This window comes from Typopeltis vanoorti, chromosome 22 (assembly GCF_054136105.1).
Source record: "Typopeltis vanoorti isolate ZY-2024b chromosome 22, IOZ_Tvanoo_1.0, whole genome shotgun sequence".
NCBI classification, from domain to species: Eukaryota; Metazoa; Arthropoda; class Arachnida; order Uropygi; family Thelyphonidae; genus Typopeltis; species Typopeltis vanoorti.
Genome location: NC_143570.1, coordinates 72,650,812 through 72,670,002, shown reverse-complemented (window position 1 = coordinate 72,670,002; position 19,191 = coordinate 72,650,812). Strand labels below are relative to the sequence as shown.

The 19,191-nt window shown below is 32.8% G+C and overlaps 1 protein-coding gene across 4 annotated transcripts in view; it reads right to left on the bottom strand.

Moving 5' to 3' along the window:
* Positions 1-420: 420 nt before the first annotated feature.
* Positions 421-19,191, bottom strand: part of Sap130 (Sin3A-associated protein 130) — a 474,798-nt gene continuing 456,027 nt past the window's right edge. For all 4 annotated transcript variants that reach the window (XM_090411834.1, XM_090411836.1, XM_090411835.1 and 1 more), the window contains 2 exons: positions 17,024-17,161; positions 421-1,611 (listed from right to left, as the gene is read on the bottom strand). In XM_090411834.1, coding sequence (XP_090267960.1) covers positions 1,462-1,611; positions 17,024-17,161 — 288 coding nt within the window. In that variant the 3' untranslated portion in view covers positions 421-1,461. The remainder of the gene's footprint in view (positions 1,612-17,023; positions 17,162-19,191) is intronic.

Below are 19,191 nucleotides of genomic sequence, written 5' to 3'. Positions count from 1 at the left end.
ACACCATTAAGCTTAATGGTGGTATTAAAATAGTCCTTTCTCAGATACTTGATCAACATTTCCCAAATAGTCAATTCACATATGCAGAACTATTTCATTTTGGTGTGCATTTTTTTTTCTTCTTCTTGTTCTTGAGAGAGCGAGTGCTCAATGATGGCAATGCGTGAAAACATTTCTCATGACGAGTGGTCATTTGCTGTATGCAACATGCCTAAAATAGGCATTTTGATGGGCACAATGCACCAAAAAGGATCCATTTTGGAATTTTTAAAATGTTGTGAGTGAATAGATGACAAGTACAATATATACTAAATGAAACATAAATGCTTCTAATTTTTAAACTATTCAGAAAACATGATACATTACATGAAAAACACTCAACTCATGGAAATTAAATATTGCAACTTTTATTCTGCATATCTTATTCACACAATATACCAATTTCCTTATATTCAGTGCACCTTTAATTTTAATATAATTATGAATTATGTAATTATCAGAAATAAAACTCTAATAAGCAGTCTATTACAATTTAAAAAAAAAATATATATATAAAGCAGCAAACTAATGCGATGTATGAAGCATTCACAATCAAAATTGATTGTCTTTATTAACAGTCTCATGATAAAAAATGACCTATATACATTTCTGTTTACTGCTTAAAGAAGTAAAAAGTAAACTATATTTTGATACTGTTGGAAATATTTTCATCTTTGTGATTAAAGAAAAGCAAGTAACTATTGTATGCTTACATATTTAATGACAGAAACTCTTGAAAGTAATAACTGTTATACTGTTTTTTTGGAAACAGTGAAGTAATGCTGACTACGTACTTCATCAGCATTTATTTCATCTTAAAAAAATAAATAATGAAAAAAATATCATTCCAGTTTTTATATCAATGATGCAAAGGAAATTCAGTTCTTAAATTATGAATAAAATTGTGCTAACTGGATAAAATCATAAAACAAATTCACAATTTTTACAAATACAGTACTATACATATTTATAATGAGTGTGTGTGTCTGCATAGTAATTTACTTAATGTTGTTTAAAAATTTAACATTATGTTATAAATTTAATATCAACAATGTTACAGTTGTAAAAAATCTCAAGAATTAGATTTTCTGATTAATAAAAATTTTAAGATTCTTATAAATGGCAATCACATCTCTGACTAAAAAATGAACAATGCCAAGTTCTCTAATTTTTAACAACTTATATGTATATATATGATATGTTTTATGTGTGTCCATAATTTAATACAAATTGCAAATAGATTTTATAAAGCAAAACCATGCCATTTTTTTTAAATAAAATAAAATGTCAAAAACAGCACTGGTACTGTTTTAGTTATGTTAACGAAGATTTAATGAAGTAATGTACATACCATAAACGAGGTCAATGTTATGTGTGCTTGTTCACATAAAAAACAAACTCACATGAAAATATTTCTACGTTTTAATTTTTTTCCTTTTTCTTAAGAGGCCTTTTACTGATATACTTGCTAATTATATCTAGTATGTTTGGTTTGTGTTCAAGAACTTTCAACATCTGTTGTTTTGATTCAGCTATCTGATCTTGGACAATTTTGCTCCGCTGAAGATTCCCCTAAGAAGATAAAGACTGAATGTAATTAACAAAATAATATATTGATTAGCAAGTTACATAAATACTTACAAATGATAGCATGGAGAGAGAGAGAGAAGTCATTTGATTGACCTTACAGAGATTATAAATGATTATAAAGATTACAAATATTATATATATATATATATATATAAACTTGGTTTTAATCCTATTTCCCAAGTAAGCATCCCCTCAAGGAGATGTGCTTTGCATTAGGGGTAAATACTAAGAATAGTGATCAGAGCTTATTTCACCTTTACCACAAGTTGCCTAAGACTTGCACTACGTGCGGGTCACCCAGACTTGCACTACTTGCAGGTGCAAACTTGACTATATTTTATTGACTATAAAATAGCTTGGTATCTTTAACATATATTATACCTAAGGTAAAAAAACTTTCTACATCTATCTCTCATCCTGAGATTTTTATTTAATCAGGTCAAAGCACCTCATGGCAACTTGTCTTGGTAAAATTTATAAGCTCTGTATTACTTAAACCTTGGTATTTCTAAGCCTGGCTCCCACTGATGAGACCTCAATAAAGGTTGAAACCGGCATGGGTAGTGGCCCCTTGCCTTTAATGCATAGCATCATACTCCTCACGGAGATGTGCTTTGCATTAGGGGTAAATGCTAAGAATAGTGATCAGAGCTTATTCCACCTTTACCACGAGCTGCCTAAGACTTGCACTATTTGTAGGCACAAACTTGACTTACTTGTCTGTTTTCTTACTTGGGAAAGGATTAAAACCAAGTTTATATTTATATACATATAAAATAGTTTGGTATCTTTAACGTATATTATACCGAAGGTAAAAAAAACTTTCTACATACATACATATATATATATATATATATATATATATATATATATATATATATATATATATATAAGGCAGGTACAGAGAAAGTAGGGGACTGGTTAAAAATCAAACATTTTCTTAGCTGATATTATTTTTATTTAGGATTATTGTTGTTATTGCTACTATTCCAGTATTGATAATGGAATTTAAAGGAAGCCTACACATTCTTAACAATTAACATTATTGCACATTACATTAAAACAGAAAAATACTCATTGAATCCCATCAATAAACATCACCTTACTTAATTAAAACCTGAAGTAACAGATTTCCTTTAGGGTATTATCCTCTTTAGAAGCATACCAAACAAACATACTATGAAAGAGCCTCAGAATTTTTTCCCATTAATGAGTAGTGCAGTAAACAACTGTGAAGGATGGTGCCACTGCGGTGTTTCTCAACCTGTGGTCTGCGACGATGAAACAGGTGGTCCGCAGGCAGACTTAAATTAAATATATATATATATTTTTTTTTATATATATATATATATATATTTTTTTAAATTATCCAAACAAAACAAATTAGAATTGAATAAGTAAAAATTATTGAAATAAAATGGGTACTGAAAATAACCAACAAATAGTAGCAGAATCACGAGTAATGAAAGAGGAGTGAAGTGAACAACAATATGGTTTTATTGCTTCCGCCTTCCCTTGCTGTTTTTCATATTTGAAGTAAACGTGTTATCTACATTTCAACCAATTGCTTGTTGTTTATTGATTTTTATTATTGAAGGTTTCCTTACCAAGGCTCAGTATATCTTCAGAAGTGCTAACTGATACTTGGACAAAGTGTGTCGTGAGTTAACCCCAGTATTTATATATTTTTCGGAAACGTTTTTTAATAATGAAAAAGAACTTTGAAAAGCAAAGCAAATGAAACAGATAATGCTAACCCTAATTGTGATACACTTTGTATCACAATTGCGAGTAAATCTGAGACTATTAAAGTAGAAGAAACAAGCATTTCAAAGAAAAAATACAGTAGGAAATATAACAGTTCATATTTGGAATTCGGGTTTACTTAGTGTGTGGGAATGAAAGTGAACAGAAACTTCAATGTGTTATGTGTTATGAAGTGTTGTCGAACGAGTGCATTTACTGCAAAATTCCGAAGACATTTAGAAACTAAACGTGATGTGAAAAATAAGTCGATTGAATTTTTTTAGCGATGCTCAGGGACATTAAATCATGGGAAAGATATAGTTTCAGCCATGGTTTCGATTAATAGCAAGGTGCTGGAAGCATCCTATCCAAGTTTGCAGATAGTGAAAACAGATAGGGAAAACTCATTCTATCGGGGAAAATTTACTACTTCCAGCTATGAAAGATGTGGTAAAAACTATGATTGGTAACAAGTTACTAAAAGATGTTCATCTTTCAAATGGCACTGTCGGTCACAGAATTAATGATATGGCAAGAGAAGTAGAATCCCAGTTAATTTGAAAGAGTTAAGAAGAGCCCTTATTATGCATTACAAATAGACGAGACTACTGATGTTACAAATGATGTGCACTTAATATGCTATGTAAGATATGCACATGATAACAATATTCATGACGATATTCTGTAAGTTTTTTCCCACTTGGTTAGACTATAATAAATTTAGTTTAACCCTTTAACCAAGTGTAATCAAACAAAGCTTGTGCCTGAAGTATCTTCAGGACTGAGGCAACTCCTTGCGGACATGTATAATGCTATGCATTAAGGGAGATACTGAGACAAGGAGTGATGAGAGCTTGGTCCACCTTTACCACGAGTTGCCTTAGTCCTGAAGATACTTCAGGCGCAAACTTTGTTGCTTACACTTGGATAAAGGATTAAACTAAATTTATTATAGTCTAACCAAGTAGAAAAAAAACTTCAAACATCTTTCTCAATATCTTCAGGACTGAGGCAACTCATGGTAAAGGTGGACCAAACTCTCATCAATCCTTCTCTCAGCATCTCTCATAATGAAGCACATCCCCTAGCGGACATATATAATGCTATGCATTAAGGGAAAAATATGTGCTTTGCATTTTGGGAGATACTGAGAAGAAGAGTGATGAGAGCTTGGTACATCTTTAGCACGAGTTGCCTCAGTCCTGAAGATACTTCAGGCGCAAACTTTGTTGCTTACACTTAGATAAAGGAAAAGGATTAAACTAAATTTATTATAGTCTAACCAAGTGGGGAAAAAACTTCCAACATCTTTCTCAATATCTTCAGGACTGAGGCAACCCGTGGTAAAGGTGGACCAAGCTCTCATCACTCCTTGTCTCAGTATCTCCCATAATGCAAAACACATCTCCTTCTCTTAATCCGTAGCATTATACATGTCTGCAAGGGGATGTGCTTGCATTATGGGAGATACTGAGACAAGGAGTGATGACAGCTTCGTCCACCTTTACCACGAGTTGCATCAGTCCTGAAGATACTCAGGTGCAAACCTTGTTGCTTATACTTGGATAAAGGAAAAGGATTAAACTAAATTTATTATAGTCTAACGAAGTGGGAAAAAAACTTCCAACATCTTTCTCAATATCTTCAGGACTGAGGCAACTCGTGGTAAAGGTGGACCAAGGAAAAGGTCCACCTTTTCCTTGGTCCACCTTTACCTCTCATCACTCCTTGTCTCAGTATCTCCCATAATGCAAAGCACATCCCCTAGGAAACATATATAATGCTATGCATTAAGGGAAGGAGATGTGCTTTGCATTATGGGAGATACTGAGACAAAGAGTGATGAAAGCTTGGTCCACCTTTACCATGAGTTGCCTCAGTCCTGAAGAATATTGAGAAAGATGTTGGTAGATTTTTTTCCCACTTGGTTAGACTATAATAAATTTAATAATTAAAAACTTATTTTGTAAGCTAGCCAAGTAAATAATAGTTTAATAATAGTTTGGATATTAAACTATTATTTACTTGGCTAGCTTACAAAATAAGTCTTTAATTATTAATACTAGTGGTCAAGAAAAGAGGTCATCACATAATAAATTTAGTTTAATCCTTTATCCAAGTGTAAGCAACAAAGTTTGCGCCTGAAGTATCTTCAGGACTGAGACAACTTGTAAAGGTGGACCAAGTTCTCATCACTCGTCTCAGTAGTATTATACATGTCCGCAAGGAGATGTGCTTTGCATTATGGGAGATACTGAGACAAGGAGTAATGAGAGCTTGGTCCACCTTTACCACGAGTTGCCTCAGTCCTAAAGATACTTCAGGCTCAAACTTTGTTTGCTTACACTTGGATAAAGGATTAAACTAAATATATTATAGTCTAACCAAGTGGGAAAAAACTTCCAACATCTTTCTCTAAATCCAGAGTAATTTAATAATAAGGTGGTACCCCGTTTGTGGCAACTCGTATAGGTAAATATGACTTCTCCATTTCTTCTGCCTTAGTATCACCACTTCTGGGTCTGGCTCCCGCTGACGAGACTTCAATAAAAGTCAAAACTGGTCTTGGTAGTGGCTCTTCCCTTAATGCATAGCATTATACAAGTCCATCCGCAAGGAGATGTGCTTTGCATTATGGGTGATACTGAGAAAATGAGTGACTTTAAATGAAAGACTTTACCACGAGTTGCATCAGTTCTGAAGATACTTCAGGAGCAAACTTTGTTTGCTTACACTTGGATAAAGGATTAAACTAAACTTATTAATGATGATATTCTGTTTTGTAGAACTTTGTCATCCCGAAGAAGTGGAGAAGAAATATTTCACACTCGGTAATTACATAATACACAAAGGGATCGAGTGGGAAAAATGTATGGGCTACTGTTCAGATGGAGCTTGTGCCCTTACGGGCCAGGCATAGTGGGGTTGTTTTCTAAGGTCAATGAAATAGCTCCGGATATGAATTCGGTACACTGTTTCACACATAGAGAAGAGTTAGCCTCCTAAGGAATGCCACTAGAATTTAAATCTGTGCTATACAACGCTGTAAAACTAGTTAATTTTATTAAGGATCGACCGTAACATGTTATTTTCAGTACTCTGCGATGAAATGGCTTTGTTTCATTCTGAAATTTGCTGGCTTTCCAGGGGCAAAGTACTAACAAGGTTATTTCAATTAAGGCACAAAGTTTTATTGTTTGTAAATGAATGTAATTCTGATTTTGCATCACTCCTTGTTGACGAAGCATGGTTATCAACTATCTTATCTTTCAGATATTTTTTTGAAATTAAATGAACTAAATGTCTTCCTTCAGAGAAATTATTCAACTGTTCTTGATGCCTATGACGAAATAAAGGCATCCGAGAAAAAAACTAGTGTTATAGATCAGTTATGTAAATGACAGACAATTTACACCTTTTCCAATATTGGAAACCTTTTTAGTGGAAAATGATATTTTTGTTGATTCTGAGTTTCTGGAAAGGGTTTATGACTAGCTTATTACTCTGAAACAGAATTTAAAACATATTTTCCAAATAACTTTATAAGAAATTTCTGTAGGTTTGCGATCCATTTCAGGCTTACGGTCACGAGAATGACCTTTCATTATCGAAAAAAGAACAGTTAATTGAGCTTTTAAGTGACAGTGGGCTTAATATGCAATTCAGTGATCTTGGTTTGGCTCGATTCTGTATCTCGCCTTCAGTGAGAAGTGAATTTCCCGAATTATCTGAAGAAGCATTGAAAATCATCTTGCAGTTTTCTACAACCTATTTTTTTTTGTGAGAAATGATTTTCATCACAATAAAAACAAAATACAGAAATCATCTTAGTGTGTGTGCCGATCTTCTATTGAAGTTGACCAACATTGAGCCAGATATCCAGCAACTCAAAAGGGTTTAATTTTTAATAAAAATTAAAACTTTGTTCAATGATGATACTCTTTTAATCGTTTACTTCCAATTTAATTATGTTTTCATATGTATTCAAAATATGCTTTTAGATTTATTATGTTATAAATGGCACAGTTTTCCCCAAATGTTGGTAATCCCCACAGCAGTTTTTAAAAAATTACATAACTTAGTGGTGCATAGAATTGTTTTAGGCATTTTACAGGTCCTCGGGCTTAGAAAGGCTGAGAAATGCTGGGCTACTGGAATCATTTAATGATCCTAGTATTGCTTTACGTAGCTTTCTGATCTTTTAGTGCATAACTTTGCTGGCCTGGTTGGCCAAGTGGTTAGCATATCTGCTCTCCAGCCAAAAGGCTGCAGGTTCGAATCCTGGCGTGGGCATGGATGTTTGTGATTGTCTGCGAAAACACTAGTGGTGGTGGGTGGCAAGTGCCATTGGTGTAGTTGGTGGAATGAGTGAGTAGTGGAGATGGAGTTGTAGAGTAGGTACCCTCCCTCGATGAGTCACTGGACTCCCTGGAGGTATCACGTAATAATAACTCTGTAGTCACTTTGCCAGATTGCCTGGAGAGAGTCTACATAGTATAGCATGTTGTAGATGTAAATAATAAATATGAATACAGAATTATTTTTGAAAATTATACCCATAAACTGTCATTATACCACCATACTAAGGACCCAATAAAAAATAAATAATTAAATTAGCTTTCAGTTTTATTTTCTCTCATGATTATTTATAGCATCAAATAATGGGAATTATTTTTTCTCAGAAGAAGAAATAACGGAAAAACATTAAAAACTCATTGAAGGAAAAGCAGTTGCCGACCTTGTTAACCAAGTGCACAGCATGCCCACAATCCAACCAACAGTTAGTATGATTTGATTCCGATTTGGTATAGATGTCTTTGAAAGTTTTTAGCAGTAATTTTTTTTTTTATACCCAATGCAAGATCATTCTGCATACCGGAATCCTGAAATGGCTTGACAAATATCATGTGTGACCTGTGGAGCAAAGGAACTGGATTATCTATTCCCCACCCCCCTCTTTTTTTCTTTAGGAATTGGATCATATAACACAATGTAGATTAATATGCAAAATTTTCAACACTGAAATCAAAGCTAATAAATGTAAAAAATTAATCATATTTATTAAAATAAACTGTTAAGATAATTAGGACAATGACTAATTTCAATTAATACTGCCATTAATTTCGCTTAAGAAACTACTGTGTAACTATTGTTGCATTCCTGTTGAAAATCACCGATTGTGAAATTAAACTCATTGAAATTAATGAACTTTCTTCTTAATAACAAGTCAATTAATGAAAAATAAGCTAGTTTGATATCAGTTTTATTTTCTCTCATAATTAAAAGTAGTTCAATGTGATGCTACTTCAACAAATATGGTTTTTTATATTAGAAAAGAGGGTGCAAAAAATTATATGGAAAGCCATGCAGATTAATATGAAAAATGAGCAAATAAATTTAATTGTTCTTTTCACATTAATTAAATCTTCTGAGTACATTTAAATTCTGTAAATAAGTGTTAACTTGGTGTTGGAGGAAAAAAAAAAAAAAAACAGCATTAAAAAAAATAATAATAAAAGGACACATACAATAATTAAAAAAAGGCAAAAATAAACAACCTATCCTAAAGTAAAGTTTAATAATAAGCAATTTAATCAATTCATTCATGAAGTCTTTCTATACTGAGAGAATTTGAATAATATAATTTCCAACAATGATGCAGTTAATTTCAATTATGCCATGTGTTTATTTTTTTTTATTGTTAATCAATGCACATACTAACAGCTTTTATAGTTTTGTGTATAATGATAATTCTTAAATCTGATAGTGCAAAATAAACCATGCATGGTTAAAAAATTCAGTATGGCAAATTACACGTGTGTGTGTGTGTATGTGTGAGAGAGAGAGAGAGAGACAGACAGAAAAACATTTACTTTTAACTTAAAGCAAAAACTTGGTGTACTTTTTCCACACAAGATGGTGCTAACCTCTACACAAATCCAAAATCTGCCCAAACATGGAGTATTGCTCCCATATTTGGGGTGGTGCACCAAAATCCTTATGTTATCCAATTCCATCCAGAAGAGCGCAATCCAGCTAATTAATGATCTCTCTGTCTCATATCCATTTTGATCTCTCACAGATATTCAGTTTCTGCCTTGTGCCTTTCCTACAGATAATTTCATGGATAGTGCTCTGTTGCATTGGCCACTGTTATTCTTCTACTTCCCTCCAAAATCATTAGAACAAAACCTACTGTTGACCAACATCCATTTACAGTCCATCTTGAAACTCAATGAACCAACTGTTTCCTATTTCATTCCATCTACTTAAGTTCTTTGGAGCAGTCTCCCTCACCAACTCTGCCTTTACTCAAAAAATATAGTTCTCAAAACCTTTTGTGTATGGGTCAAATTTAAAAAAAAAAAAAAAAAAAATCTAGCACAATTCACATGAAGAGCCTGTGTTGCCATGAAGATAATTCTACCTAATGTATGCAATGATCAATAGCTGAAAACTCATTATTTAAAATAAAGTTGGACCATCATTTTGTTATAAATTGTACCACTGAAACAAATTAGAAAAAAATATCACACAAAAGATTTTAATTAGTACTATAATTAAGCATTCTAGCTCATAACATTTAGATAAAATCTGCTAGTTCAGTTGGGACCTGATGATCACCGTGCTACTTTAAATTATAATAAGATCTAGCAGTAAGTCAGATTTGGTAGTTTAGTACATAGCATTCAGATATCTGGAAGAGTTTGACTGGAGTCCCGGTATGTACATTTCATTCTTGTGTTGCATTAAATAATGATAAGAAAAAAAAAAAAAAAAAAAAATATATATATATATATATATATATATAGCAAAATCTGCAAGTTTTGTTGGGAATGGGATAAGACAGCTTAACCAAATCTTTAATAACAATTAACCCCCTTTTATCTTTTAATGTTGATTTTAAAGAAATTTTCTTGACATGTTTACACTTCAATCAAAACATGGATGCAAAGTGTCCACTGAAATTACTGAAAATATAACAATATTCCATTCAGATACTACTGAAACAAAATGGATATGTATTAAACATATCAACAGTTTTATGCTTCATATGGAAAGATGAGAGGTTAACATATGGCAAACAAATAATTTCACTATTAAAAGTTAAAAGACAGAAAAATGAGACAAGAAATGTCCATCTAATATGACAAAAAGGTTTTGTGTCTATCTAAATGTCCATCAAATGGTACATCTAAATGATTGTGGACTAATGCATGCATACTAGTATGAAAATAAGCATAATTATGAACAAAAGAAAAACCACATCTTGTATGTGAAAATAATTATACTCTATCTATAAAATGAATATGTATTAAAGATATCAATAGTTTTATGTTTCATATGGACAGATGAGAGGTTAATATATGGCAAAGAAATAATTTCAGTATTAAAAGTTAAAAGACAACAAAAAAAATGAGACAAGAAATGTCCAAATTATAAAATCTTCTTGTAACAAAACTCTGCCAGAAGAGCAGCATAACTTAGAATAGTACATCTAAATGATTGTGGACTGATGCATGCCTACTAGTATGAAAATAAACAGAATTATAAACAAAAGAAAAACCACATCTTCTATGTGAAAATAATTACACTTCATCTATAAACTGGCTGTTAATTCTGATAAAGATTCAGCAATTATTTACATGAATGTTTAGTTTGGATTCGAGGCTATTTTGTGAGAAGTCTGTTTAAGGCATGTGTAAATTAAGTGATATCTGGTTTTTTATTATTTTTTTTCTCAGAAACATTCATCATAATCCTACATAATCTCCAAGAGCTGGAAGCTCCATAACAAAAAATTAGGTCACGACTCTGACCAACAGGAGACAACACAAGCACACCAAAGCCAGAAACATCTAGCAGACATGACATAAACTCTACTTTCCCCAAGAGTTCCGAAGATGACACACTGTTGAAACGGCTTACACCCCTGACTTTTCTCCATCAATCCCTCCTCTTCCTCCCAAAAAATAATTTCTATCTTCAGATCCTTCTCTCACCTCTCCTCCCAAACGCTCCTACCCACCCTTAACAATAATAATAATAATAATATTATACATATAAAAAACTCGGGTTTTTTCAAGTAATTCCCCCCCCCCCCAAGTACTTTATCCCCACTTTCCCCAAACCCCCTTCCTTTAACAGCTCTTAACAACAGATGAATGCATATCACCGGTAAAAGGAGACAGCAAACAACATCCAAAAAGGTATGTCAGAATTTTCCTCCTATATCATTCTTCATATATTAGTTTTATAACACTTCAGTAATGCCCCTCTAAGATTTGAGTAAAGAGCCAATGACACTGTAAAAAAAGGGGCACTCCTAAACGAAAGTAGGCTATATTAGCAATTAAAATAATATAACAAATGCAACTGAAAACACAGAAAAGAAAAATAAAAGAAATATTAGTTTCTGTAGGTACAAACAATATAACTAGTGATTAATGTAGCATGAGAGAAGATATAAAAAGACTGCTGGAAGAAGTGAGAGTGAAGAGAGATAGTTTGTTACTAAGATATAATACTAGTGAATTAAGAAGAAGGGCGATGATGGCAAATGATCCAATGCTTAGGCTGTGTATGAAGAATGGATGGGAGCTTTTAGATGTGTGGAATAAGTTTGAGGAAAGACTTCATTTATATAAGAGAAACAGCTGCACTTGAATGCATTTGGTATCAGGAGTCTGGAGAAATTATTTATTAGTATGAGATCCAATATGGAGAGTCAGAGAAACTAGATCATGATGGGAGGAATAGTGAGAATCTGTGTGTAAGAGAGATTAAGTTAAGTAACTATGTTAATGATACGAATATGCTTAATCATGGAGGTGATTTTGATGAAAGGATGACTGGGTGTTCATCTGGTTTGGACATATTTTTACTATGTGCAAGAATATCTATATAAATGAAGTATTAGATAACAATAATGATTTGAAAGTTGTCCAACTGATTCATGAAGCCTACAGAGAGGAGTATACAGAACAGCATCCAGTTTACTTTTTTTTTTTTTTGTTCCTGACATTTGTGTGCAGACAAATAAATCAAGTTCATTGCCTTGGGAGGAGTTTAGTAGGACATTATTATTATTACATGACACCTCCAGGGAGTCCAAAGACTCATCGAGGGAGGGCACCTACTCTACAACTCTCCGTTTCCACTACTCAATCTACCAACTACAGCAAACTGCATCATCTACCCAATGCTGTCCACTGCCCATCACCATCACTAGCATTTTCACAATTACAAACATTCATGTTCACAGCGGGATTCGAACATGCAGCCTTTTGGCTGGAGAGCGGATACGCTAACCACTCAGACAATCGGGCCGACAACATGGCTGATATATTACCTGTTAAATACAGTGACGGGTACTGTGTATTTTTTTAAGAAGAAAAGACGAGATAGAAGAGGAGGGAATATACTTCTAATGATATTGAATGATTTGAGTCCAGTTAGGGTAGGAAGCTATGACGGTAATATTGGTAACAATTTTCCTTGTAGCAGTGAGTTTGAAGCTGTGTGAGGTGGTGTTTAACAAAAGCAAACACAGTGGAGAGTTGTTACCATAACAGATCAGTTGCTGTGATGATAATAAAATGCATCACTAATATCAACTGATGGGTGCAAAATGAATAATCAAATTTTTCTTCAAGGATTAGGTATTTGCCTGTTCTGGCTTGCACTGGTCCTCTCTCTGTCTCTCTTTCCCTTTAGTAGCCAATTTTTTTCCATCCTAGATAGATGTTCTTTCCATTTCCCTTTATCCCTTGATCTTTTCATTTATGTTATAAATATCTAGCTCTTTTCTAATGTCTTCATTTCTTATATGGTCCAATTTTGTGCATCCTTTAATTGTTTTTAAAAATGTCATTTCTGCAGCTTCTATTTTACTTTCATCTTTCTTTTTAGCCGTCCATGTTTCTGAACCATATAACAGAGTGGGAGTGCCCATTCCTTTATAAAATTTTAGTTGAGTTTCTTGCCTTGTTTTTTAATTCAGTGTCCTTTTAATTGTTCCACAGATTTTCTGAAATTTCTTTATTTTTTCATCTATACCTTTATCTTTCAGATATGTTATTATGCAGCTTAAATAATTAAACTGTGCCATCTTTTCTATTTTATTTTCTATAACTATTTTTGATCTAACATGATCCTGACCTTAAAGTGCATTGACTTTTGTTTTCTTTTGTGAAATTTTTAAATTGTACTGGTGGCTTATTTTGTTTAATTCATAAACTGATTTTTGAAGGTCATCTTCATTTTCTTGTAATATAATCTGATCATCTGCATACAGCATTGTATTGATAACAGTTCTTCTTGTTAACTGGATACTTTGTTTCATTGTTGTTTTCCATATTTTACTGGATAAGCTACATCCCTGTCTGGCACCCTGATTTATTTCAATCTCTTCTGTGAATTTAATACCTAATTGTAACTGTATTTTTGTATCTTTATACAAACTTTGTATAGCTTGTACGAAGTGCAATGGATATCCTTGTTTTTTCATTATATTCCATAATTTATCTCTGTGTATTTTATCAAAAGCTTTCTCATAATCTATAAAGGCCATATTGAGTCTCTAAATTAAACTGTCTTACATAAGACATATTCCAGTAATTGGACCACATTTTTTTTTTTTAATTTTATTATTCTAAAAGCACAATAAAGAAATAAAACCCGACAAGTTTCATAAGTCATTTGACTTACATCTTCAGGGGTAAAAGGTAACTGAAAGTTAAAACAACAAAAAAGAGAAATTAATAGTTCATACTATGCAGATGGCTAAAACTGTATAGTATGAACTATTAATTTCTCTAAAAAAAGTGGTCCAATTACCGGAATATGCTTTATGAACTTCTAAACTACAGAATTAAATCGTCTTTTTACGATAATTTGTTTTAGCACGTAAATATTCTCTATACATTATCTTCCATATCAGAAACCATTTTGTTCTTCTAAGAAAAGATTGCTTGCAGTATTTCTAAGTCTTTTATTCAGGATTTTATTGTAAATTTTGTAACCTGTGTTTGATACTTATTCTTCTGTAATTTCCAGAATCATCTCTGTCTGCTTTCTGAAATATAGATATAACCTCAGATTTTAACCAATCTGATAGAACCTAACATTTCCTCCAACAGTTATTTATTAATTTTAAGAATCTGATGTAAATATTCTCCACCATATTTCCAAAGATTTGTATTTATGCCATCTAATCTGGTTGATTTTATATTTTTTGATACCTTTATTACTACTTTTAGTTTTTCCAATTTTATTGGTTCTATATCAGTGCTGACTTCTTCATTATTATTTTCTGTTATTAAATTTGGGTCATACCATAAATTCTTCTAATGTTCTATCCACTATTTCTCTTGTATTATGTTGATTTGTGCTGTATCTCTTTCTTCGTTGTTGAATTTCCTTAATATTTTGTAGGCAGTCTTGTCTTCTATGCATGTTTTCTTCTATTTTATCAGTAAATCTTTCCCTAGAATCTTGGTGAGCTTTCTGTACTATGATTTTAACTATATTTCTTTGTTTTTGTATGTTTCTTCTGTTTCCTTTCTTTGTTTTTGAAGGAGCGATTTGTATGCTATTTGTTTTTCTTTTATTGCATTTTCTATATCTGTGTTCAGATTTTTTTTCTTTTTAATATTTGTAATAATTTATAATCATCATCAATAATAATCATGATGATTTATAATCATTATTGATGACTTTAATTATCTGAACACTCAATGGAGAGCAGTGAAATCACATAAGAATGAAACTGAATTTAGTGAGCTATTGCAAGACAACTTCCTCAAGAAGTATGTGACAGAAGGAACTCAAAATAAAAGAGTACTGGATCTGGTTATAGTATAAGAGAGAAGTTTCAGTTAAAGAAGTGATCATTCTGTTTTCAGCTGATGACAATGATTTTGGAGTACTGACCAGGAAAGTGACCAAATATATGGATATTACAATCAGAGAAGGTTACAAGTTGAAGCATGAACAAAAAAGCAGGAAATTATGACCAACCGAGGAGTATAGCCTGGTTGGCTGAGCGGATAGCATACCCACTCTCCAAAGAAGAGGTTGTTGTGTGTTAGAATCCCAACTTTTGGCATAAATGTTTGTAAATGCCTACTCTAGACAAGCATGATAGCTCTTTGAGTTTATAAGGCTCGTTTTGATTGTAAAAAGTGCCCCTAGATTTCAAAGAATAAATAGAGTAGGAGTCAGAGACATGTACAATCTTATTAAGCAAGAGATTCTTAAGAAAAAAAGATGATGTAGAAGGAATACCATGTTCATAAGGATGATGTCATTAGTGAAAATTATAAGGAACAGGCCAGAATTTACAAATATTGTGCATAAAGCTAAGCGTGAGTATGAAAAGAAATTGGCTTTCCAGACCAAAGATAACTACAAAGAATTCTATTCTTATGCTGCAAGTAAAAGAAAGAATGAGTAAGAAGCAAGATGCAGAGACTGGTGAACTGAATGCTCATTTTGCTAAAATCTTATCTACACAGTATACACAATATTCAGCTCAATCTATGTATTCACTGGATGAAGAAACTCAGATGCACAAAAAGGAGATACCAGAGTTGTTGTGTTAACTCAATAAGAATTCAGCAACAGGATATCAACATGGTTGCTAAAAGTGTGTTCAGCTGATATGACTGTGTCTTTCACCAGATTGAATAATTTGAATCTCAGACTAGGGAAGATTCAAGGAATACATGATTATCTTATCACATAAGAGTGGTGACAAAGATTGACGTGCCTAACTGTGGGGTAGTGGTGAAAATTCTGGAAAAGTCGGTAAAGGCTCACATATAGAAATGAACTGACAGCAAATCTATGCATTGCAAAGAAACAGCATGGGTTAACTAAGGGAAGGCCATGGTTGAGCAACTTGCTCACATTTTATAATAGTCACAGTTGAGCTAGACAAGGGGAATGAACACACCATGAAACTTTTGGACTTTGCTAAGGTTTATGATAGGATACAGCATCTGACTTCTTAGATGGTTTTCACTCTACTGATCCAAAATTTGCAAACACTACTGAAACATTAAAAGTATAGAAACATTCATTTTCTCTTTGCTTTAAATTCTAATCTTGATCTAGCCTTGCACTGTAAAAAACAAAAATCAATCCCCAGGGTTTTTTCTTTTTTTTATCCCCCGTCTATCTAAAGTCTGAAATAAATGCAAAACAAATTATAAGTAACAGAAAAGGACAAAAAAGCAGGAAGCATGCATCATGTTAAAATGGCAATAATGGTTTCTGGTCTCTTGACAAATGCTACCGGCTACAGCTTATTAAATGTTCTTCTACAATTTCAACTATACCACAAAATTTAATGCCTACTTCCCCTTCCAATTTTTCACCAGAAAGGGATTACTTATGTCCTTATGGACATAAGTCTTTTTAATAGACACCGTCTTTTTAATCCTGATGGCATTTCTTCAAGTTGTGTTGAAGATTTGTGATCTGGATGCAAATTTATGTTTGCATTCCATTTGCATTTATGTACAAAAGCTAATACTATGGGAAACAAAAAAACAAACACCTAAGCTGCACAAATAACAGAGACTTTGCAGCATTTTACAAAGTTATGTAGAATAATATGAGTACTGATTAAAAACTAACCAACCTTTATTAGGTCTGTTAATTTTGTAAGAATCTTATCTTCATCTGAATTTAATGGTTTCTTCTTCCATGCAGGTGGTTCATTTTCAACAAAATTTAGTAGATGTGACAACCGTGTGTAAACTGTATCTTCCAATTCGATCTGCAATGAGGATTAACACAGCTACATTAACAGAATGTTACCCCTCCCTTTTTATTTTCAACAGGAAAATATTTCATATAATCATATAAACATCACTAATAATTTATTTTGAGATTAAAAGAAATAAGAAATGACAGTTAACACTATGATCCTTTCTTTTAACACTATGATGTTTATATAATGATAAACTGAATATGCATATAAATATTGAAAAGCACATTGAAGAATAACTTTTCATTTTGATTTACTCTCTTATAATATAGTAGCATATTGCAGCATGCTGCTAAAAAAGGTCACTGGCTGCTGTGTAATTAGTTATGGTTGTACACGTTCTCAGATGTGAAAGTAGAGGTTGGATAAAGTGAATCATGATGACTTAACAGGCCATGAAAATATCCTATAAAACTGAAGTTTTTGAAAGAAGACTCAAACAACTCCCATAGTGCTATCACTGTGAATGTTCACAGATGTCACAATGCATCCTAGAGAGAGAGAATCACATAAACCACAGACATGGTATTTGGACTCTTCCTTTCTCAGTGCAAAATTGGTTGTAAACATCCTCTGCACTTCATTCAAATTCTGTTTTTATTGACGAATGTAATGATGATAATAGTTTCCACCAATTCACTCTAAGTTTATTTTATCTGACCTACACACAAAAGGACAAGAAAAAAGTAAATGTTTACTTTTTATTATTTTTTTTTTAAAACAAGTGACGTCTGTATTCTTTGGAGAAGACAGAATGTGGGAGGCTGTTCCAAGGACAGAAGTAGATGGAAAGAAAGAGGAGGCCGAGAAGTTGGTTTGATGAGTTTCAAGTCAGACTGCAAATGGGTATTGATTAGCAGCAGCTCTTGTTCTTATGATTTGGGAGTAAAGTCGAGAAATAATAGTGGATAATTCAGCAGAGGACTGTAAATGAAAGTATCTGTTAAACAGACATAAGGTGGAAAATGAATGTGTATGGGAGAGACACTGAGGTGGATAGTGAGAGAAAGATCACTAATTAACCAGATTTCCCTCTTCTGGATAAAATGAAACAATCCTAGAGTTCTGCAGGAAAGTATAGTTTTTTTTTTTTTTTTTTTTTTTTTTTTTTTTTAAAGCAGAACAAACACATTTCAACTACAGCAGAAGCTATAGTCGAAACATGCTTGTGCCAGGAAAGGCTGGAGGTATAGGTCAGTCAAAGAATAGAAATCTGATCATGTTTGTATATCTGGATATTATTGAAAGTTGGGAGGAGAAATGTAATCTCTCTCTTTTTTTTTTTTTTGAAAAGATCATACAGGACAGAAGTTTGGTTGCAATGAAGTCTAGAAGGTTGTCCTTGCCCCAGTGAGATATAGCTAGGATATTGGAGTTCAGGACATTGATCATTGTGAATCTTGTGGTTTCAAATAACTAAGAACTACAAGGTCTGTTAAATGAAAAGGAGAAATGGACTGAACTGTCATTTGCAAAACCATGAATTAGGAAGACTATGAGAGCAAGTAATTTACAAGATGAAGAGAGCAGGTGAAATGGTACAGAACCCTTGGGTACTACTGCATTTGTGGGGAAATCTGAGAAGAGGAAACCATTCACCCTGACATGTAGTGAGCAACCAGTGAGATAGCTGGAAACCATATGATAGTTTGCTAAGCAGGCTGTTTTTCAAATAAATATTAATTATGTATGTGAACTTTTCATTCATATAGATATTGGCGCTATAAATGATACCAGCAAGTTGTTCTTGGGGGTTGGGGGTGGAGTGATCCACAAAAGTTGTGTGCTGCAGGGTTTTGTTCTTGGGGCCCTAATGTTTGGCAAATATGCTAAAATTAACTTATTTGTTCATGATATTTTGTACTCATAGGTGATCTTCAGTTGTTTGCATCAACAAAAAAGTTGAAGATGGTAAGATTTATGAGTGATGCTAACTCCCTTCAGAAAGATTCATAGACATTTGGATGAACAAATAAGGCTGAAGCATTGTTAATAAGTGCTTTTGTTATAACTTATAAGTGTTAATAAGTTATTAACAA